Source organism: Microcebus murinus, chromosome 4 (assembly GCF_040939455.1).
Source record: "Microcebus murinus isolate Inina chromosome 4, M.murinus_Inina_mat1.0, whole genome shotgun sequence".
NCBI classification, from domain to species: domain Eukaryota; kingdom Metazoa; phylum Chordata; class Mammalia; order Primates; family Cheirogaleidae; genus Microcebus; species Microcebus murinus.
Genome location: NC_134107.1, coordinates 626,919 through 643,455, shown reverse-complemented (window position 1 = coordinate 643,455; position 16,537 = coordinate 626,919). Strand labels below are relative to the sequence as shown.

Here is a 16,537-nt window from a genome sequence, read left to right as displayed (position 1 = left end):
AGCGAACCCCCACCAGCAAGCAAGGCCACCTTCTTTATGCATGTGTTATTTAATTTTAAGTGTGAACATTGAAAGATTCATACAGATGAAAATGTACACGACATGCACAACCTTTGAGACTGAGACCTGCTGCCCGGGGCAGGCAGGCTCTGTACCGTGAGCCTCAGGCAGGGGCCCTGCCCTGGCCTCTGACATCAGTCTTAGCTTAAAGAGGGGAGTTGAACCCCAGTGCCCTGGCCTGTTCTGCAGCAAAGACAGATGAGAGGAAAAGGCCAGGCCGGGCAAGAGCCCTCAGTCCGTCCCCAGTACTGGCTGCACGTACTGGGGCGATGGGCTGCAGCTCTGGGTCAGCACCTGTCCCGCCCTGGGGCACAGCTGGGTTAGGGCAAGCAGCCGGAAGGAAGCAGGACCATCGGCTCCGACTTTCCACCTCCTTGGGTGTTCTGGAGTTCAGTGCCAGAGTACAGCTGCCACCCTGTCTCTGGCACACAGTGGAGAGCGCAGAGTGGGAGGAGAGGAGAGGACGGTCTCCAGCATGTGCAGAAGCTGCTGAGGCCACAGGAGCTGCTGGGATGGCCAAAACTTCGGGTTCCCATGCTGGGCTCACATGCCAGACTCTGACGGCCTGAGGGCCTGGAGAAAAAGGAGCCCCGTGAGGCCTGAGCACAGCCAGGGTGCCTTCTTGACACTCCCCGTGCTAGGCCCAGCCCCTTACCCGAGTCATCTGATTGTGGCTTGTGTTAGTTGTGGAAGAGGCGAACTCAGAGTACTTGTTCCCAGCAATTAGGCAGGCCCACTTCCGGTACTCTTCCCGCACCTGCATGGGGGGAGTGGCGGGTCAGGGAAGGAGCAGGCTCCCCCCCACCCCCTACCCCGCGGGAGGCCCCACCTTCCGGTTGAGCAGGCAGTGCAGCAAGTACAGGAAGAAGCCCTGCAGGCAGTTGAGGACGCTGAAGAGGTAGGACAGCACCCAGTTGTGTGGGTTGAAGAGGAACAGGCCGAAGACCCAGGTGCAGCCCAAGACGAAGAGCTGGGCGATGGCGGTGATGGTCAGCACCCTGCAGGGAGGGCAGTTGCAGCTGGGGGCCCACTTCGAGGCCAGCACCACCTACAAGTCCTCCCTTTCTGCCCCTCTTCTCACCTGGCCTTCTTTAACTTCTTCATGTCCGGACTGATTTCAGAAAACTTATGAGCGAGCTTCCAGACAGTAGTCACGAAGATGACAGCATTGCACTGGGCGGGGAGCATAGACGGTGGGTTAGAGGGCAGGAGAGATGGTCTAGTGGGGCTCAGTGCCGCGCGGGCTTTGGGTAGGGGGTGGGCACTTACCAAAATGATGAAGATCACGGGTCCCAGGAAGCTCCAGAGGAAGCCACGGTTAAAGGACAGCCAGCAGCTGGGAGGGAAGGGAGAGGTCCCGTCAGCGCCGGAGGAGGCCCAGAACGGAGCCAGCAGCGAGGCAACGTGTGGGGCGCTGCCCGCGTGCCCCGGGCCTGGCCCCCGGCCCTCCCCGCGCGCCGCACTCACAAGCTGGTGCGGCCGTAGCCCTCGCTATAGGAGGCCGCGGAGATGGCGACGATGAGCAGGGGCACGCCGTAGCCGATCAGGCAGAGCCAGCGCGTGCGGAGGCCCTGGCCCTGGAACACGCGCACCACGAGGAAGTAGAGCTCCAGGCCTTCGAGGCTCATCCAGCAGAAGGCGGCCAGGAAGCAGTAGTGCAGCAGTCCGGCCACCAGGCGGCAGCGCAGCCCCACCTGCGGAGCGGGGGCGGAGGGGCGGGGCGACGTCAGCGCGGGGCGGGGCACGCACCGCCGGAGCCAGTCGTCTGCCAGAGTCCCCGGGGTGGGCGGGGCCTGGAGGTGGGCGGGGCCTGGGCGGAGCCAGGCTTTTCCAGGGCCCGCCCCACCACGCCCTGAGCTGGCCTGAGCGTAGGGTCGGGGCGTGGCCATGCACCTCCAAAGCCGGCGCCCCTTAAAGAGGCACACCACCCCCGGTGGGCGGGGCCAGATCCCGGGCAGGGGCGGGGCTACGTGCCTCCAGGGCCCGCCTCTCTGGCCGAGCCCCGGAAGTGGGCGGGGCTAGCCTCCTCCGGGGCCTCGCCGACTTGGCGCTCAGGTGAGGGCGGGGCGGGGCCTTACCTCGTCACCTTGGTTCTCGATGCCGGCCAGGAAGATGGCGGAGCCCACGAAGAGGCAGATGCACAGGTGCAGGTGTATGGTGGTGCGCGAGCCCTGGATGGGCCGCACCAGCAGGAAGGTGAAAATGCACAGCAGCAAACAGACCAGCGACAGCGCCAGTCCCACCTTGGTGATCAGGGCCAGCTTCCAGTCCTAGGGGCAGGATGCCGTGGGCAGGGGTCGGTGAGGACCCTGAGGCCTTCCTGCCCTCCTTGTGGTCCCGCAACACGGGCGGCCCACTTCTCTGACCTCCTCCCTTCTCCCACACACACCTGACTACACCTGTCAGCTGGCAGGTATGGGATAGGGACCTCACATTTTTCGTTATTTTTTTTTTTTGAGGCAGGGTTTCACTCTGTCCCCAGGCTGGAGTGCAGTGGTGCAATCACAGCTCACTGTAACCTCAAACTCCTGGGCTTAAGTGATCCTCCTGCCTCAGCCCCCCGAGTAGCTGGGACTGCAGGCACGTGCCACCTCGTCCAGCTAATTTTTATTTTGTTTTTGTAGAGATGGGGTCTCACTCTTGCTCTGGCTCGACTCCAACTGAGCTCCGGGTCTCAAGCGATCATTCCGACTCAGCCTCCCAAAGCGCTAGGATTACAGATGTGAGCCACTGCACCTGGCCAGGATCTCACAATTTGGTGCCTGCCGGGCCTTTGGCCTCCCTTACTCTGCCTGGCTAATTCCAGTTATCCAACATGGCCCAGCTTATCTACGGATCCTGCTGAGGCTACATACAGAAAGTCGTGCTCCCTTGGAAAGTCCTACACGGGGAGCTTTTAGAGCTATTTTGCAACAGGTGTGGCGCAGGCAGGAGGAGGGGCGCCGGCCGCAGTAGGGCCTGCAGTGCCAGGCCTCGCCGTTTAGTTGCTGGGTCTCAGAGAAGAGGCTTGGGCCATCCGTGCTGTGCAACCCCACAGACACATCTGAGAAACCGGCTGGGCCACACCTTGGAGAGCCAGCTGGCCGTCTGGCCACCTAAGCAGAACTGGCCCCCTGTGGGCTGCCGGCTGCTCACCTGCACGTCGTAGTGCGCCATGAGGATGGCGAAGCTGCTCAGGTGGCTGCACTGGCAGGTGGTGCTGCCATTCCCGCTGCCCAACACCCGGCAGCCTGTGGTGGCCCAGCGCCCGCTGTGGCTGTCACCCTTCCAGAAGGCACAGATGAGCTCCTCCCGAGTCCTGGGCCTCTCGTCCTGCGGGTGGGTGGGGGTGGTCAGAGAGGTTGGCCGGAGCCCACTCTTGGGGCCTGGGCGTGGGCTGAGCCCGAGGAGGGCTGCTTTTCACTGGGCAAGTATTTACTGAGCGCCTGGTGTAGACAGCAGGTTTGGGGACACAGCAGTTTACAGGGGCAGACACAAGTCCCTGCGCTTGAGGGGCTGACGTGCATGTCAGGTGTGGGGGGTAAAATAAATCATAAAGCTAATAAACAAGTAACCTAGGGAGTGTGTTAGAAGGTAGTAGTTGCCATGGGGACTGTTAAAAAGATGAAAGGGTACAGGTGAAAGGTGGGGAGTGAGTACAGGTTGTATCTTTTTAGAGACAGGATATTACTCTGTCACCCAGGCTGGGGTGCAGTGGCGTCATCATAGCTCATTGCAGCCTCCAACTCCTGGGCTCAAGAGATCCTCCTGCCTCAGCCTCCCAAGTAGCTGGGACTACAGGCACACGCCACCACACCTGCTAGTGTAGTCTACTTGTGCAGTGTAGAGATGGGGTCTTGCTATGTTGCCCTGGCTGATCTCAAACCCCTGGCCTCAAGTGATCCTCCCACCTCGGCCTCCCAAACTGCTGTGATTACAGGTGTGAGCCACCGCTCCCGGCCCAGGTTGTCATTTTACAGAGAGTCAGGGAAGGCCCAAATGAGAAGGCTGGAGGCAGATAAAGGACCGGGTCATGCCGGGGAAGAGCAGCCCAGGCAAGGGCGCACACAGCAGGTGCAAAGGCCCTGAGGCGTGTTTGAGGAAGGGGCAGAGTGTGGGCGGAGGTGGGGAAGTGGCGATCGTGGTGCTGGGGTGAGCAGGCATGTGGATCCCCCTCCCCACCTGAGGACGCACCTTGTGGGAGAAGGCGAAAGTGATGGGAGAGGCCAGTTTCTCCGTGTCCGTGTTGCTCAGGAAGACAGAGTTCACGGCCGACAGGATCCTGACCTGGGCGCCGTGGACGGGGCTTTCATGGGTCTCTTCCAGCCGGGCTTGCTTCTCGGGCTCCAGGTCCAGGGAGGCGTTGGCCAGCAGCTTCTTCATGTTCTGGCTGGAGAAGACGCCTGCCACGGCAGGGCCTGGGGACAGACACACTTGCTACCTCCGCCAGCCCTCCCTCCCTCCCAAGATGTCCCGGTTCAGGCTCGGCCAACCTGCCAGGCTGCCTGGAATCCCTCCCGATGTCCCCCGATGTCCCATAATCTGAACCTTGCCCTGGCCCCATCCCCCGCTGCTCCCTTCCCCCACGCTCCCACCCACACCCCGCTGGGGGCCACTGCTGTTACCCGAGTCCCCGGCTCCCGCCGCTACAGCCCAGTTCAGCAGCATCCGTGCCTGGCTCTGACCCATGGTGACATTCTTGTTCCCCTGCTCCTGGATGACCAAGGACAGCTCTGAAGGGAGAAGGGCAGAAATTGGGGCCACTGGACACAGGCGGGGGCGGGGGACCGGGGCTGGGATAGGGTGAGGCCTCACCTGTGCCCGAGGGGGACCAGTAGGTGAGGGGCTCTTCCGGCAGGGTCTTGGCCAGCGCCCTCAGGAGGTCTTCCAGGCCCGAGAGCAGGTAGGTGGCTATGCGGTGCCGCATGGGAGGGGCCAGGTGGTCCATGTCCCCACGGGCTCTCAGCAGCTCGTCCACCAGCGCGATGAGGTTCTGGGGGTGGGGGTGGGGTGACAAAGCCGCCGGGTCGTTGGACCACAGGGGCTGCCTGGAGGACCCGGGTCTCACACCCCACCGGAGGACACATTTGAGAACCACAGGCACCAGGGAATCATTGAGATGACGCAGTGGCCAGAAAACAAGCACAGGGATCGAGTGTCCCAACGGTGGGGCTCTGGCCCGGTCCTGACTGGGCACAGGTGCCCGCGGGCTCTGCTCGGATTTGTCGCTGTCCGGCCGGGCCCTTGGTGCCCAGCCGAGGCAGCTCTGAAGTCTGAAATGCACGTCAGATTTCAAAGGCTTAATTCAACAGAAAGACTGCAAACTATCAAACTATCTCAGATTTTTTTTTTTAATCATTCCATGTTGGAATGAATGGTTAATACTTTGGATCTATTGGGTTAAAGACAATCTTATTTATTCTTTTTTCTTTCTTTCTTTCTTTTTATGTTTAAAAGAGAGACAGGGTCTGGCTCTGTCACCCAGGCTGGAATGCAGTGACGTCATCATGGCTCAAAGCAGCCTCAAACTCCCCGGCTCAAGCGATCCTCCTGCCTCAGCCTCCCTACTAGCTGGAACTACAGGTATGTGCCACCAGGCCTGGCTAATTTTAAATTTTTTTTTTTTATAGAGATAGGGTCTTACTATGTTGCCCAGGCTGATCTTGAACTCCAGGCCTCAAGTGATCCTCCCGCCTCAGCCACCCAAAGTGCTGGGATTACAGGCATGAGCCACTATGCCGGCCTGAATAAAATGTTAACATTGGGTTTCACTTGCTTATTTTTACCTTTTTTTTTTTTTTTTTTTGAGACAGAGTCTCGCTTTGTTGCCCAGGCTAGAGTGGGTGCCGTGGCGTCAGCCTAGCTCACAGCAACCTCAAACTCCTGGGCTCGAGTGATCCTTCTGCCTCAGCCTCCCGGGTAGCTGGGACTACAGGCATGCGCCACCATGCCCGGCTAATTTTTTATATATATATCAGTTGGCCAATTAATTTCTTTCTATTTATAGTAGAGACGGGGTCTTGCTCTTGCTCAGGCTGGTTTTGAACTCCTGACCTTGAGCAATCCGCCCGCCTCGGCCTCCCAAGAGCTAGGATTACAGGCACAGCGCCCGGCCTATTTTTACCTTTTAAAAATGCAGCTAGTGAAAAAGTTAAAATGATGTTAAGTGGCTCACGTTATTTTTCTACGGGGCTAGGCACGCAGGTGAAGACTATATGAGGCTTACTCTTCCGGGCACTGTTCTTTGCGTCTTCCTACTGTGAGTTTATTTGAACTTCACAACGACTATAGCAGGCAGCATTTTCAGGCCTGTGTAACAGATGGGGAAACTGAGGCCCAGAGAGGGGAGGTCACTTGCCTGAGGTCACACAGTAAGCTCTTGTGGCCCCGACTCCAGGTTTTTCATTGCTCCACTCTGTTGCCATTACACCCTTGTGCGTGTGCGTGTGCACGCGTGTCCGGTGGGGCGTAAAGGGCGTCTGCTGTGTGTGTGTGTGTGTGTGCCGTGTGCACGTGTGTCTCTGGCCAGAGGCCCCAGCACTGGCTGGGCACTGTCTCCAGCTTCACTGAAGCGCCCCTCCCAGCACCCCTCCACTGTCCTGGGGTCCCCCAGGGCCCTGACCTTACCTTGATGGTGTCCTTGGCCGACTCTGGCTTGAAGGCTTTACCGAGATCCTGGACTTTCTTGAAGAAGTCGGAAAGAGTCTGGGGGGAGGGGAGGCCAGGACGTCAGAGGGGGCAGGGGACACTCGGGGCGGGCCGGACGCTCTGCACAGGGGCACCTGCCCCCACCCCCGTCCCTGCTGGGCGCTCACCTGGCTGCGGATGCCCGGCGGTGGCTCGGTCCAGTTGGTAAAGGGCGTCTCTGGGGGGACAGACAGCGGCCCGTCAGGCTGCGAGTGTCGCCCGTGTTGGGGGGAGGTTCTCGGGTCGGGTCAGAACCTACCTTCGCAGACTGTGATGTTCTGGTTGTTCGGGACCCCCGGCTTGGGCCTCCAGCCTGGGCGGCAGCGGCACCTGTACGACCCCACGGCGTTGACACAGAAGGTCGACGGGTGGCAGCGGTGCTGCCCGGAGCTGCACTCGTCCACGTCTGCGGACCCGGAGAAGCGGGTCAGGCCCTGTCCCAGCCCCCAGAGGGTCCCCGCTCTTCCTTTTCTTTTTTTTTTTTTTTTTTTTTGAGACAGACTCTCGCTCTGTTGCCCAGGCTAGAGTGGGTGCCGTGGCGTCAGCCTCGCTCACAGCAACCTCAAACTCCTGGGCTCAAGCGATCCTCCTGCCTCAGCCTCCCGAGTAGCTGGGACTACAGGCATGCGCCATCATGCTGGGCTCATTTTTTTCTCTATATATTAGTTGGCCAATTAATTTCTTTCTATTTAGAGTAGAGACAGGGTCTCGCTCTTGCTCAGGCTGGTTTTGAACTCCTGACCTCGAGCGATCTGCCTGCCTCGGCCTCCCAGAGTGCTAGGATCACAGGCGTGAGCCACCGCGCCCGGCCGAGGGTCCCCGCTCTTGTCCACACCCTCCTTGCTCCTCCCGCTGTCGGGGCCCCTGGGAGTGGGGACGCTGGGTCACCGGGCACGGAGAGGCCTGAGCCCGTGCACACGCTGAAACGTCGCCTCCCAGTTCATCGGCTGCCACCCGTGACCCCTGACCTCCACGCCAGCACCAGCCCCTCCCCCGGGACCCCAGATCTTTTCACATCAAGTCTCCAAAGAACGAAAGGTGGCCAGCATGGAGCCGGGTGTGCGGTGCCCATGCGTGTGCCGGCGGGCGCCGGGCTGCGCCGTGGGGTCAGGCCGTGCACCTGCGCAGACGGTGTCGGTCGGGCCGTCGGGGGACCCGGGAACCGGCCTCCAGCCCGGGCGGCACCAGCACTCGTAGCCGCCCACTTTGTTGAGGCAGTGGGTGGAGTTGTGGCACTGGTGCTGTCCCAAAGCGCATTCGTCCACGTCTGAGGACAAAGCCGGAGGTCAGAGCCTGCCCCTGGCCGGCAGGGGCCTGCCCTCCCTCAGTGCGCCCCTCCCCATCTCTCCACGCCCAGACCCAGGGCCGTCAGTGCAGGTGCCGCCACCTGTGACCTTCAGCTTCACCTTCAAAGCAGCGTATGGTGGCCTCCCTGCAAGATGGGCACAGCAGGGACCATGGTGCCCAGTTTTTAGGTAAAACCGGGGGAGGAAACTGAGTCACGAGGGCTGGACTTCCTGACCAAGGGCTCTCGACTGCTCCCTCCCTGACCATGGCCCTGGTTCCCCTCCTCAGAACCGAGGTGACGCCTTCTTCCACTCGCCCAAGAGGCATGAGGCAGGGGTGAGGTCTGCGGGCTCCACAAGGGGACTCCAGGCCCAGAGGCCCTGCCCCTCCCTGCCCCGTGGGGACCTTCCTGGGAGGCGACTCCCTGGGCGCCCGTGACCCTGGGAGAGCGTGCTCGTCTTCCCCTCCTCCTGGGCTGCAGGACCCGCCGGCTCCGGCCTGGCGGCCTCTTCCCGGGCCTCTACCTGCGCAGAGCTTTGGGTCCCGGGGCTGGAGCGCAAAGCCGGGCGGGCAGTGGCAGGCGTGGCTGCCCAGGGTGTTGCGGCAGACGCCGCGGCTTCCGCAGACTCTGGGGCTCTGCTGACATTCGTCCACGTCTGCAAGAGGAAGGGCGGGAATGACGCCCCGGCTGTGGACGGCCTTTGGCGCCGGGTCCGGCCGCGTCCCCTGGCTCGGAAGCATCCGGAAGGCACCACGTCGCCTCCCTTTTCCGACTCACACCGAGGCGTCCCATGGCGAGCTGGGTGGCCCAGCCCTCTGCTGTCCAGATGTGGCGGGAGGCGGCCGGGTCCTCCCCGGCTCCCGCCTGCCTGGGCAGCCCCACTGGGGGCGTCGCGCCTCCCCGGGCCGGCCTGCGATTCGGAGCAGCGTCCTGGGAGCCGAGCGCGGGAAAAGGCTGCTCACGGAGCAGGGCCCGTGCTGGCCCTCAGTGGCGTCCCTTGGCTGACGTCCCCAGGGTGGCTGTTCGCTGGCCAGGTCCTCCCGGTGGCCGCAGGACAGCGCTCTGCCGCCCACGCCGCTCTGAGAGCCCAGCCCCTCGGAGACGGCCCAAGGCGCGACCCGGAGCCAGGCCCGAGGGGACAGCGTCCAGCCGGGGCAGGGGCCCTTGGCGACGACCTCTCTTGCTGTCCGGGCCAAACTGGAGGCTCTTCCGCACCCACCTCTCCGGTGTGGGGCCCATGCCACCCGGCCCCACCTCGCCCGGCCACCGCACCCTCCCAAGCCCCGGTCGTCAGAGCTGTCCTCGGCCGTGGAGGACACGGACCAGCTGGGCAGCCGGCATGCAGCGCCTTGGGTGGGGACGCGGTGGAGGCGGGTGCGGAGCAGGCGGTCAGGACGCCGGGTGGCGTCTTCTCCAGGCTGGGACCACGGCCTCCCCTCGAGTCTTCATCCTCCCGGGTTTCCAGACGGGGTCCTCCCCCGGTCCGTCACGGCCAGGGTGGCCAGAGGGGGTCCAGGTGTGGCCAAGCGTGTGGGCCCTGGTGGGGCAGGTCTCATCCCGGCGTCGCTGGCGATGGCCGGAAGGACAGACGTTGCGCCGGAACGTGCCGAGTCCTGAGCTTGTGAAAGGTCCCGGGTGTCGTAGGGGCCAGGCGGGCAGGGGCCGCTCTGAGCCCCCAGAAGGGTCCCCGCGTGGAGGGTCTGAGCCTCGGGGTTCAGACAGGTGTCCAGGTGTCCACACGGCCCTCTGAGGCCTGGAGAGAGTGGGGCGAGGGGCGGCCCCAGGTCGCTGCGTGTCATCGGCCGGCGGGCTGTGACGCCGCTGGCCGGGCGTGTCCCCGGGTGCCGCAGAGCCCGAGTGCTGGGGTGTGGGGGGAGGGCGCAGACAGACCCGCCGAGCCCCCACCAAGCTGCAGCCTCGGGTGGTGGGTCCTGCCCGGACCAGCCGGCTGCTCCCTCCTGTCGCCTGCCTTAAGGTCTGTGGTGGCCTCTTTGTCACCTCACGCCTGCTGTCCGTGCCGACGCCCAGCCAGGGCGCTCTGAGAGGACCGTGATCGGCACGCGCGGTTGTGCAGGTTGCCCGCTGCGCCAGGGCGCTGCTGCTCCAGGGACAAGCAGGGGCTGAGAGCCGGTCCGCCCCCGGCCTGCCAGGGGCCCGTGTCCCGTGGAGAGGAGGGGCCGTTCTCCAGCTCACACGAGGGTCTGTGCTGTGGCCAAGCCGTGCGCGCCGCCCAGTGTCCACCTGCGGACCGGCGGCGAGGCGGACACAGGCCTCCCGTGCGCTCCAGGCAGGCGCGTGTCCCCCGCACGCAGCGTGGCCCTGTCCCTGCTTCCCGCCCTCTCCCTCTGCCTGCACACAGGCCGGGAGGGGCCGGCCGGGCCTCCTCCCTCCCCAGCGGGCGGCCTTCGAGTCCCGGCTCAGCCCCAGCTTCACCACCACCCACCTCTGCCCCTCCCCGCCCCACCTCTGCTCCCCGCTGCCCCTGCTCTCACCGCCCTGCGTGCCCAAGGCCCCTCCCTTCCCTTCCGGCTCCCCGGGAAGGGGCGGAGCCTGTGACGCGTGGGGGCCGGCCCCCCAGGCCTGAACCGGTGTGGCTGCCTCCCAGGACGGGACCCTGGCGGCGGTCTCCGCCCGCCTGTCCCGGGAACGCCCGTCCCGAGTGACAACAGCCGGTGACGGCCCGCGCCCTCGCTCACGCAGCGCTTCCTGCGGGCGCAGCCGCCCACTGCCTTGGTGGCCCCAGCGACGTCTCCAGCAGCTCTGTGAGGTTGGGCACCGTGGTTACGCCCCTTTTACAGATGGGCAAATCGAGGCATAGAGCAGTGAAGTGACTTGTCCAAGGTCACACCAGTTAACAAAAGCTACTTTTTTTTTTTTTTGAGACAGAGTCTTACTTTGTTGCCCAGGCTAGAGTGAGTGCCGTGGCGTCAGCCTAGCTCACAGCAACCTCCAACTCCTGGGCTCAAGCGATCCTCCTGCCTCAGCCTCCCCAGTAGCTGGGACTACAGGCATGTGCCACCATGCCCGGCTAAATTTTTTCTGTATATATTAGTTGGCCTATTAATTTCTTTCTATTTTTTATAGTAGAGACGGGGTCTCGCTCTTGCTCAGGTTGGTTTCGAACTCCTGAACTCAAACAATCCGCCCGGCTAGGCCTCCCAGAGAGCTAGGATTACAGGCGTGAGCCACCGCGCCCGGCCCAAAAGCTACTTTTGTTTTTATCTTTTTCCTTTTTTTCCCCGCTTCCCCTACCCACCCTGTTTTTATCTTTAAAAGACAGGGACTCTTTATTTTATAGCACAACATTGCGATAGCATCACCCACCCCCCCCCACCCCCCACCCCCCCCACCCCCCCCACCCCCCCCCCGCCGACAGTGGTTTCTGAGTGAGTGTCGCGAGCTCCGTGTGCACAGCTACCGGGCTTTGGCCCAGGCGGCGGGTCCCGCGTCTGTGTGTGGCCGTCACACCGCCTGGCCTGTCTGGGCTGGTGGGACGGGTCATGCACGGCCGTCCCGTCCAGGCCCCAGGCACGGAACCCCCAGCCAGGGCTCTGCCCCTCGGGTGCTGCAGGGATGGCTCCGGCGACCCCAAACCTCAAGGACGGGGAGGAGGAGGGCGTGGGGTGGCTCTTACCTTCACACGTGTTCTCACTCGCATTCTGGAACGTTTTTGGCCCGGAGGTGGGCGCGTATCCCGGGCTGCAGGTGCAGTGGTAGCTCCCGACCACGTTCTGGCAGTCTGCAAATTTTCCGCAGAACACCTTGGTGGGTGGTGCACACTCGTTGATGTCTGAAACAGGACAGGGCAAAAGGTCACATTCCCAAAGCTGTGGATTCCGTCCCACCCTGACTCCCCGGCATGAAGCCTGGTGCTTCCTAAGTATCTTTTAGAAAGAATCCTGAGCTGCACTGAGGCTGGAGCAAGCCATTCCTGAAGGCCACTAGGTCAGCTCCGAGTTCTCTGGATTTGGATGTAGTGGACGGTGCCCAGGTGGGGGATGGGCAGGAAGCTCAGCATTCCCCTCCCCAGTCTTACGGGCCAACCGAGGCACAGACCCGCGATTCCTCGGGAACCGACTCCTTTCTCCGGGAAGCCACGCCTGTTCGCTCCGTACCTCTCCACCTTCGTTTATTTTTCCCTTCTCTTTCCTCTGGCCAGGACGACAGTCCCAAGTCCAAGGGCCGCGGCCCCTAACTACCACCCAGGCCCCCGCTGGCGCTGGGCAAGGCCTCATCGGGTCCCAGGCGCCCTGCACCGCCCCCAAGCCGCGGTACCGTCACAGGACACCATGAAGTCGGTGAAGATCTCTGCGCCCGAGGAGCTGAATCCCGGCTTGCAGCGACAGGCAGTGGTGTTGGCACACATGGCGTTCGGGGGGCACCAGCGGTCACAGCCTGCGGGGGCGGGGGCGGGCTCAGAAGGGGACATGGCACCAGGACGGGCAGCGGGGCAACGCAGTCCCTAGAGGAGGTGGGGTGGGGGGGGACAGCCCGAGCAACCTTGAATGGGGCCTGTCACTCCTGGGCGGAAGGTCGGGGTGCCGGGTGCGAGGTGGGGCGGGGCCCTCTCGGCTGCGGACCGCGGCGCAGACTCACCCCCGGCGTCCTGGGCTTCGGCCTCCGACAGAGCCAGCAGGACACACAGCGCTGCGACAGGGACAGGGCATCAGAGAGGACCCAGGGCCAGGAAAGGAGGCCGGGAAAGGAGGCTGGGAAAGGAGACCGGAGGGCGCCGCACTGGGGGAAGGGGCCCCAGCCCCTCCCAGGCTCAACGCCCATGCTCTGCTCAAAGGGCGAGGGGATGGTCGGCGAGTCCCACCACCCACAGCGGAAGGTCAGTGACGTGGCGCCTCGGCGCGGGTTTTCGGGCACGGGGAGTGGGGAGGGGACCCCGAGCCCGCGTGGCCTCGCTCGGGCTGCGGCTGTCCCAGCCTGGGGCCGTGCGGGCGGCGGCTCAGAGGACAGCCTGGAGCCGCGTGGCCCTAGCTCACGTCCGCCCCAACTGTCGGCCTCAGTCTCCCCTTCTGTAGAACGGGCTGACCACAGCGTCCGCTCCCCGTGCAGCGGGGGAACCAGCCCCGGGCCAGCTGCCTGGGCGTCCCAGCGGGGACTGTCACCTTTCTTCAGGCAGAAGTGAGGGGTCGGGCCAGGTTCTCTCGGACGCCCCAGGCACCGGCCTCAGGGACACAGGTGCCCGCCCCGCGCCCACAGCCCCGAGAGCCCCACGTCCTGTCCTGCCTGGGACCCAGTGGGGACATTTTGCCCCGGGCTCCCCCGCCCCACCGCCGAGGGCACCTGTGGGGGTTGGTGCGGAACGCCCCCCCTGCGGCTCAGGGCCACCCCTCCCAGGGCGTGTCCTGGGGGCCCCTCCTCGTGGTCAGGGGCTGCGGAGATGGGGACGTCCTTGCGGTTCACCAGAGAGAGGGCACAGGGAGACAGAGGCGGAGAGAAAGTAGAAAGAGACAAGAGAGACAGAGACAGATGAAGGATTCGAAAGAGAGACAGGCAGAGACAGGAGGCGGGCGGGACAGAGGGGCGGGACAGAGGGAAGTGGAGTGAGGGTGGGAAAGGACGAGGGGGGGTGGGGGGAGCCGGGAAGGGAGGAGGAGGCGACGGCACTCAGCAGCATGTGGGGGCAGGGCTGGCAGTCCCGCGGGGACCCCAGTAACCCAGGGAGCCCCGGAGTGGGGTGTCGGGCAGCGGACGGGATGGGGACCGGAGGGCAGCTGGCTGTGAGTCACTTCCTGGGCCGAGGGAGGGATGACGCGCCACTCAGTCGCCCACTTGGACCCGGGCGGGGACTCCCTGGGGAAATCTGGGGTCGGACTCTGGGGTCATTGTGAGCGCAGGGGGGAGGGGGTGGGGTTGCAGACCAGGGGTCCCCTGACCGCTCAGCCTGTGTCCAGACCTGGCCCCTGGGTCGAGGGAGGACAGAGACCCCCCCACACCCGCCTGCCTGCACCTGCTCCCAGCAGCCGCGCCCCTTCCCCTTTCTCACGCCGGGTCCCTCTCTCCCTCCTGCTTGGCTACAGGGCTCGGCTGGTTCCCTGCCTGCTGGGAATCGGTTCCTCTTTGCAGGACACACGACAAAATGACCGTCCCTCGAAGGAGGTTGATTGGAGGCTCCGGCTCCCAAAGCCCCGAGTAACTCCTTTAAAGACGGGGGCTGTGTTTATGCCCATTCTACAGATAGAGAAACTGAGGCTTGGAATGGGGGGGGAGGTGTGTGTAGAAAAAAAGACCAGGAAGAATCTCGGGATCAGAGGAGGCGGAGGAAGGTGGGATTGAAGGGCTGGGCCCCAGCCCGGGGGGCAGGGATCCTCCGTGTGTGGTGTGTGTCCCATCCCCTCCGCCCCGCCCCGAGGCTGCCGCCTCCATCTGGGACCTTGGAAGCCGCCCAGCCGGAGCCGGGAGGGAAGCAGCTTCTGAATTGCTCCCAGGCGGGGAGAGTCCTGCGGGGACCCGGGGGCGGGGGCGGGGGCAGTCACCCCGTGCGCCTCCTGCTAAGCCCCCCCAAGACTGTCCCCCAACCTGCCGGCCATTACACCCCGGACGTTAATGGCGACAGCAATCTAGGAGCCTGTTCCCCGGGGCGGGCGAGCGGGGTGCGTGCTCACTCGCTCAGCCCTCACCACGGCCGCGACAGGAGGCTGGTCCCGTCCGCCGTCCAGGTGAGGGAAGGAGGTTCAGGGGCGACTCGGCCCGTGACACAGCCACGCGGGGCCTGGGACCACGCAGGAGCTGCCCCCACCAGGTGTGGCCCACGCGGTGGCCTCCTGTCCCTCACTCCCCGAGCCCAGGGGCCGCTGAGCTGACACCTGCCACCCGGGCCGCACAGGGGAACCGTGGCCCTGGGCTTCCCCCAAATGTCATTTCTTCACTCTGTGTGTTGCCCGTTGCTGGGGCAACGCGCTGCCCCGATGATAACCGTTAGAGCCACCCTGGGCGCGGCGGGAAAGGCTTGGGGGAAGTCACAGGAAAGTCAAGTTCAAAACCCACAGCTGAGGCCCGGCCTGTCTAGGGCCGCAAGAACGGGGGTCTCTGGGGCTGCCCCTGCCACTGAGACACTGGGGCACAAATTGGGGGTACCCCACAGTAAAGGGGTCCCAGCCACCAGCTCCCAGACACCCCTCTCCATGATCTGTATTAACAGCAGCTGCCTGTGGAGTCTCAACCTCACTTTTTTCTTCTTTCCCTTCCCCCGTGCCTCAGTTTCCCCTCTTAGGGGGGCAGCCTCCAAACTGGCTGCAGAGCGGGATGTAAAGATCCTCGCGGGCAGGGGAGCAGGCCCTGGGAGCAGCCTGAGAGGTTCCTTCCGGGGCGCACGGGTGCCCAGGCGCTGCCAGCCCCTCTCTCCATGTGACATGTGGCTTCTGCCGCCTGTCCCAGAGCCACCAGGGGCACCTCCCGTTTCTCGGGACCAAGGGGCGCTGCGGGGGCCTCACCCCTCCCGGCGGGACCCCGGAGTTCTTACCGAGAAAGACGCGGCTGCCACCGCCGCCGCCCGGCATGGTTCCAGCTGCGGCAGGAGCAGGGGACGGGGGGGAGGGACAGGGCGGCCCCGTCTCCCCGGCTGGGCAGCTGTGCGGGCTGTCCCCGGGCTGGGCCTTTATGAAGGGGGGTGGACAGCTGCCGGCCCTGGGCCCTCCCCGGAACTGGCGGGGCAACTGGAAGCCAACAGGAAAGCGCAGTAAAAACACAGACCCAGGGGCGCTGCACACACCACACGAACGTGCACACACACACACACGAACACACACACACACGCACACACACACACACACACACACGCGCACACACACACGCACACACACACACACACGCACACCCACACGAACGTGCACACACACACACGCGCACACACACACACACACACACACGCACACACACACACACGCACACGCACACACACACACACACACACGCGCGCACACGCAGAGGAACCGGCTCAGCGACAGTGCGACCTGCCTCCAAATCCTCTGCCCGATGTTTGAAAGTCTGACAAACAGTCCTGGGAGGGAAGGCGGGGCCAGAGAGGCGGGAGTCAGGCCCCGGGGCCTGCCCCGCTCTGCTCCGGGCACGGGGTGGGGGTGGGGCGGGGGCGGGTTGGACCGAGGCTATGTCAGAAATAGCCCCGGGCGCCCGTGTTCGGGCTCAACCTGTGCCCAAAGCGTTGGCTCGCCTGAGCCTCCAATGCCAGCGTCTCTCTCGGCTGACAGTACTTTCTTCCCCCTCCTTTGTTTTAGACCAGGAGGGCAACTGAGGCACAGAGAGGTTGGCATCCAAGGAGGAGTGGGGGCCCGGGCTTGGCGGCTCACACCTTTAATCCCACAATTTTGGGAGGCTGAGGCAGGAGGATCGCTTGAGCCCAGGAGTTTGAGACTGGCCTGGCCAACACAGCAAGACCCCATCTCTAAATAAAATTTAAAAATTAGCCAGGCGGGGTGGCACACACACACCTGCAGTCCCAGCTACTCGGGAGGCTGAGATGGGAGGATCGCTTGAGCCCAGGAGCTCGAGGCT

At 63.9% G+C, this 16,537-nt stretch overlaps 1 protein-coding gene across 3 annotated transcripts; it reads right to left on the bottom strand.

Moving 5' to 3' along the window:
* Positions 1-30: 30 nt before the first annotated feature.
* Positions 31-15,781, bottom strand: ADGRE5 (adhesion G protein-coupled receptor E5). Of its 3 annotated transcripts, XM_076001443.1 has the most exons (20): positions 15,489-15,781; positions 12,515-12,661; positions 12,290-12,409; positions 11,649-11,804; positions 8,538-8,669; positions 7,847-7,993; positions 6,986-7,132; positions 6,855-6,904; positions 6,667-6,744; positions 4,855-5,032; positions 4,665-4,772; positions 4,234-4,457; positions 3,196-3,372; positions 2,139-2,330; positions 1,528-1,754; positions 1,330-1,396; positions 1,142-1,233; positions 890-1,058; positions 716-817; positions 31-633 (listed from the first exon to the last, which is right to left on the bottom strand). In XM_076001443.1, exons 1-20 carry the CDS (start codon positions 15,523-15,525, stop codon positions 604-606), a joined length of 2,580 nt encoding a protein of 859 aa, XP_075857558.1. In that variant the 5' UTR covers positions 15,526-15,781; the 3' UTR covers positions 31-603. The 3 variants fall into 3 exon arrangements, with proteins under 3 accessions (XP_075857558.1, XP_075857559.1, XP_075857560.1); XM_076001444.1 differs by lacking the exon at positions 8,538-8,669 and having other exon boundaries at positions 15,489-15,776; XM_076001445.1 differs by lacking the exons at positions 7,847-7,993; positions 8,538-8,669 and having other exon boundaries at positions 15,489-15,776.
* Positions 15,782-16,537: the final 756 nt, after the last annotated feature.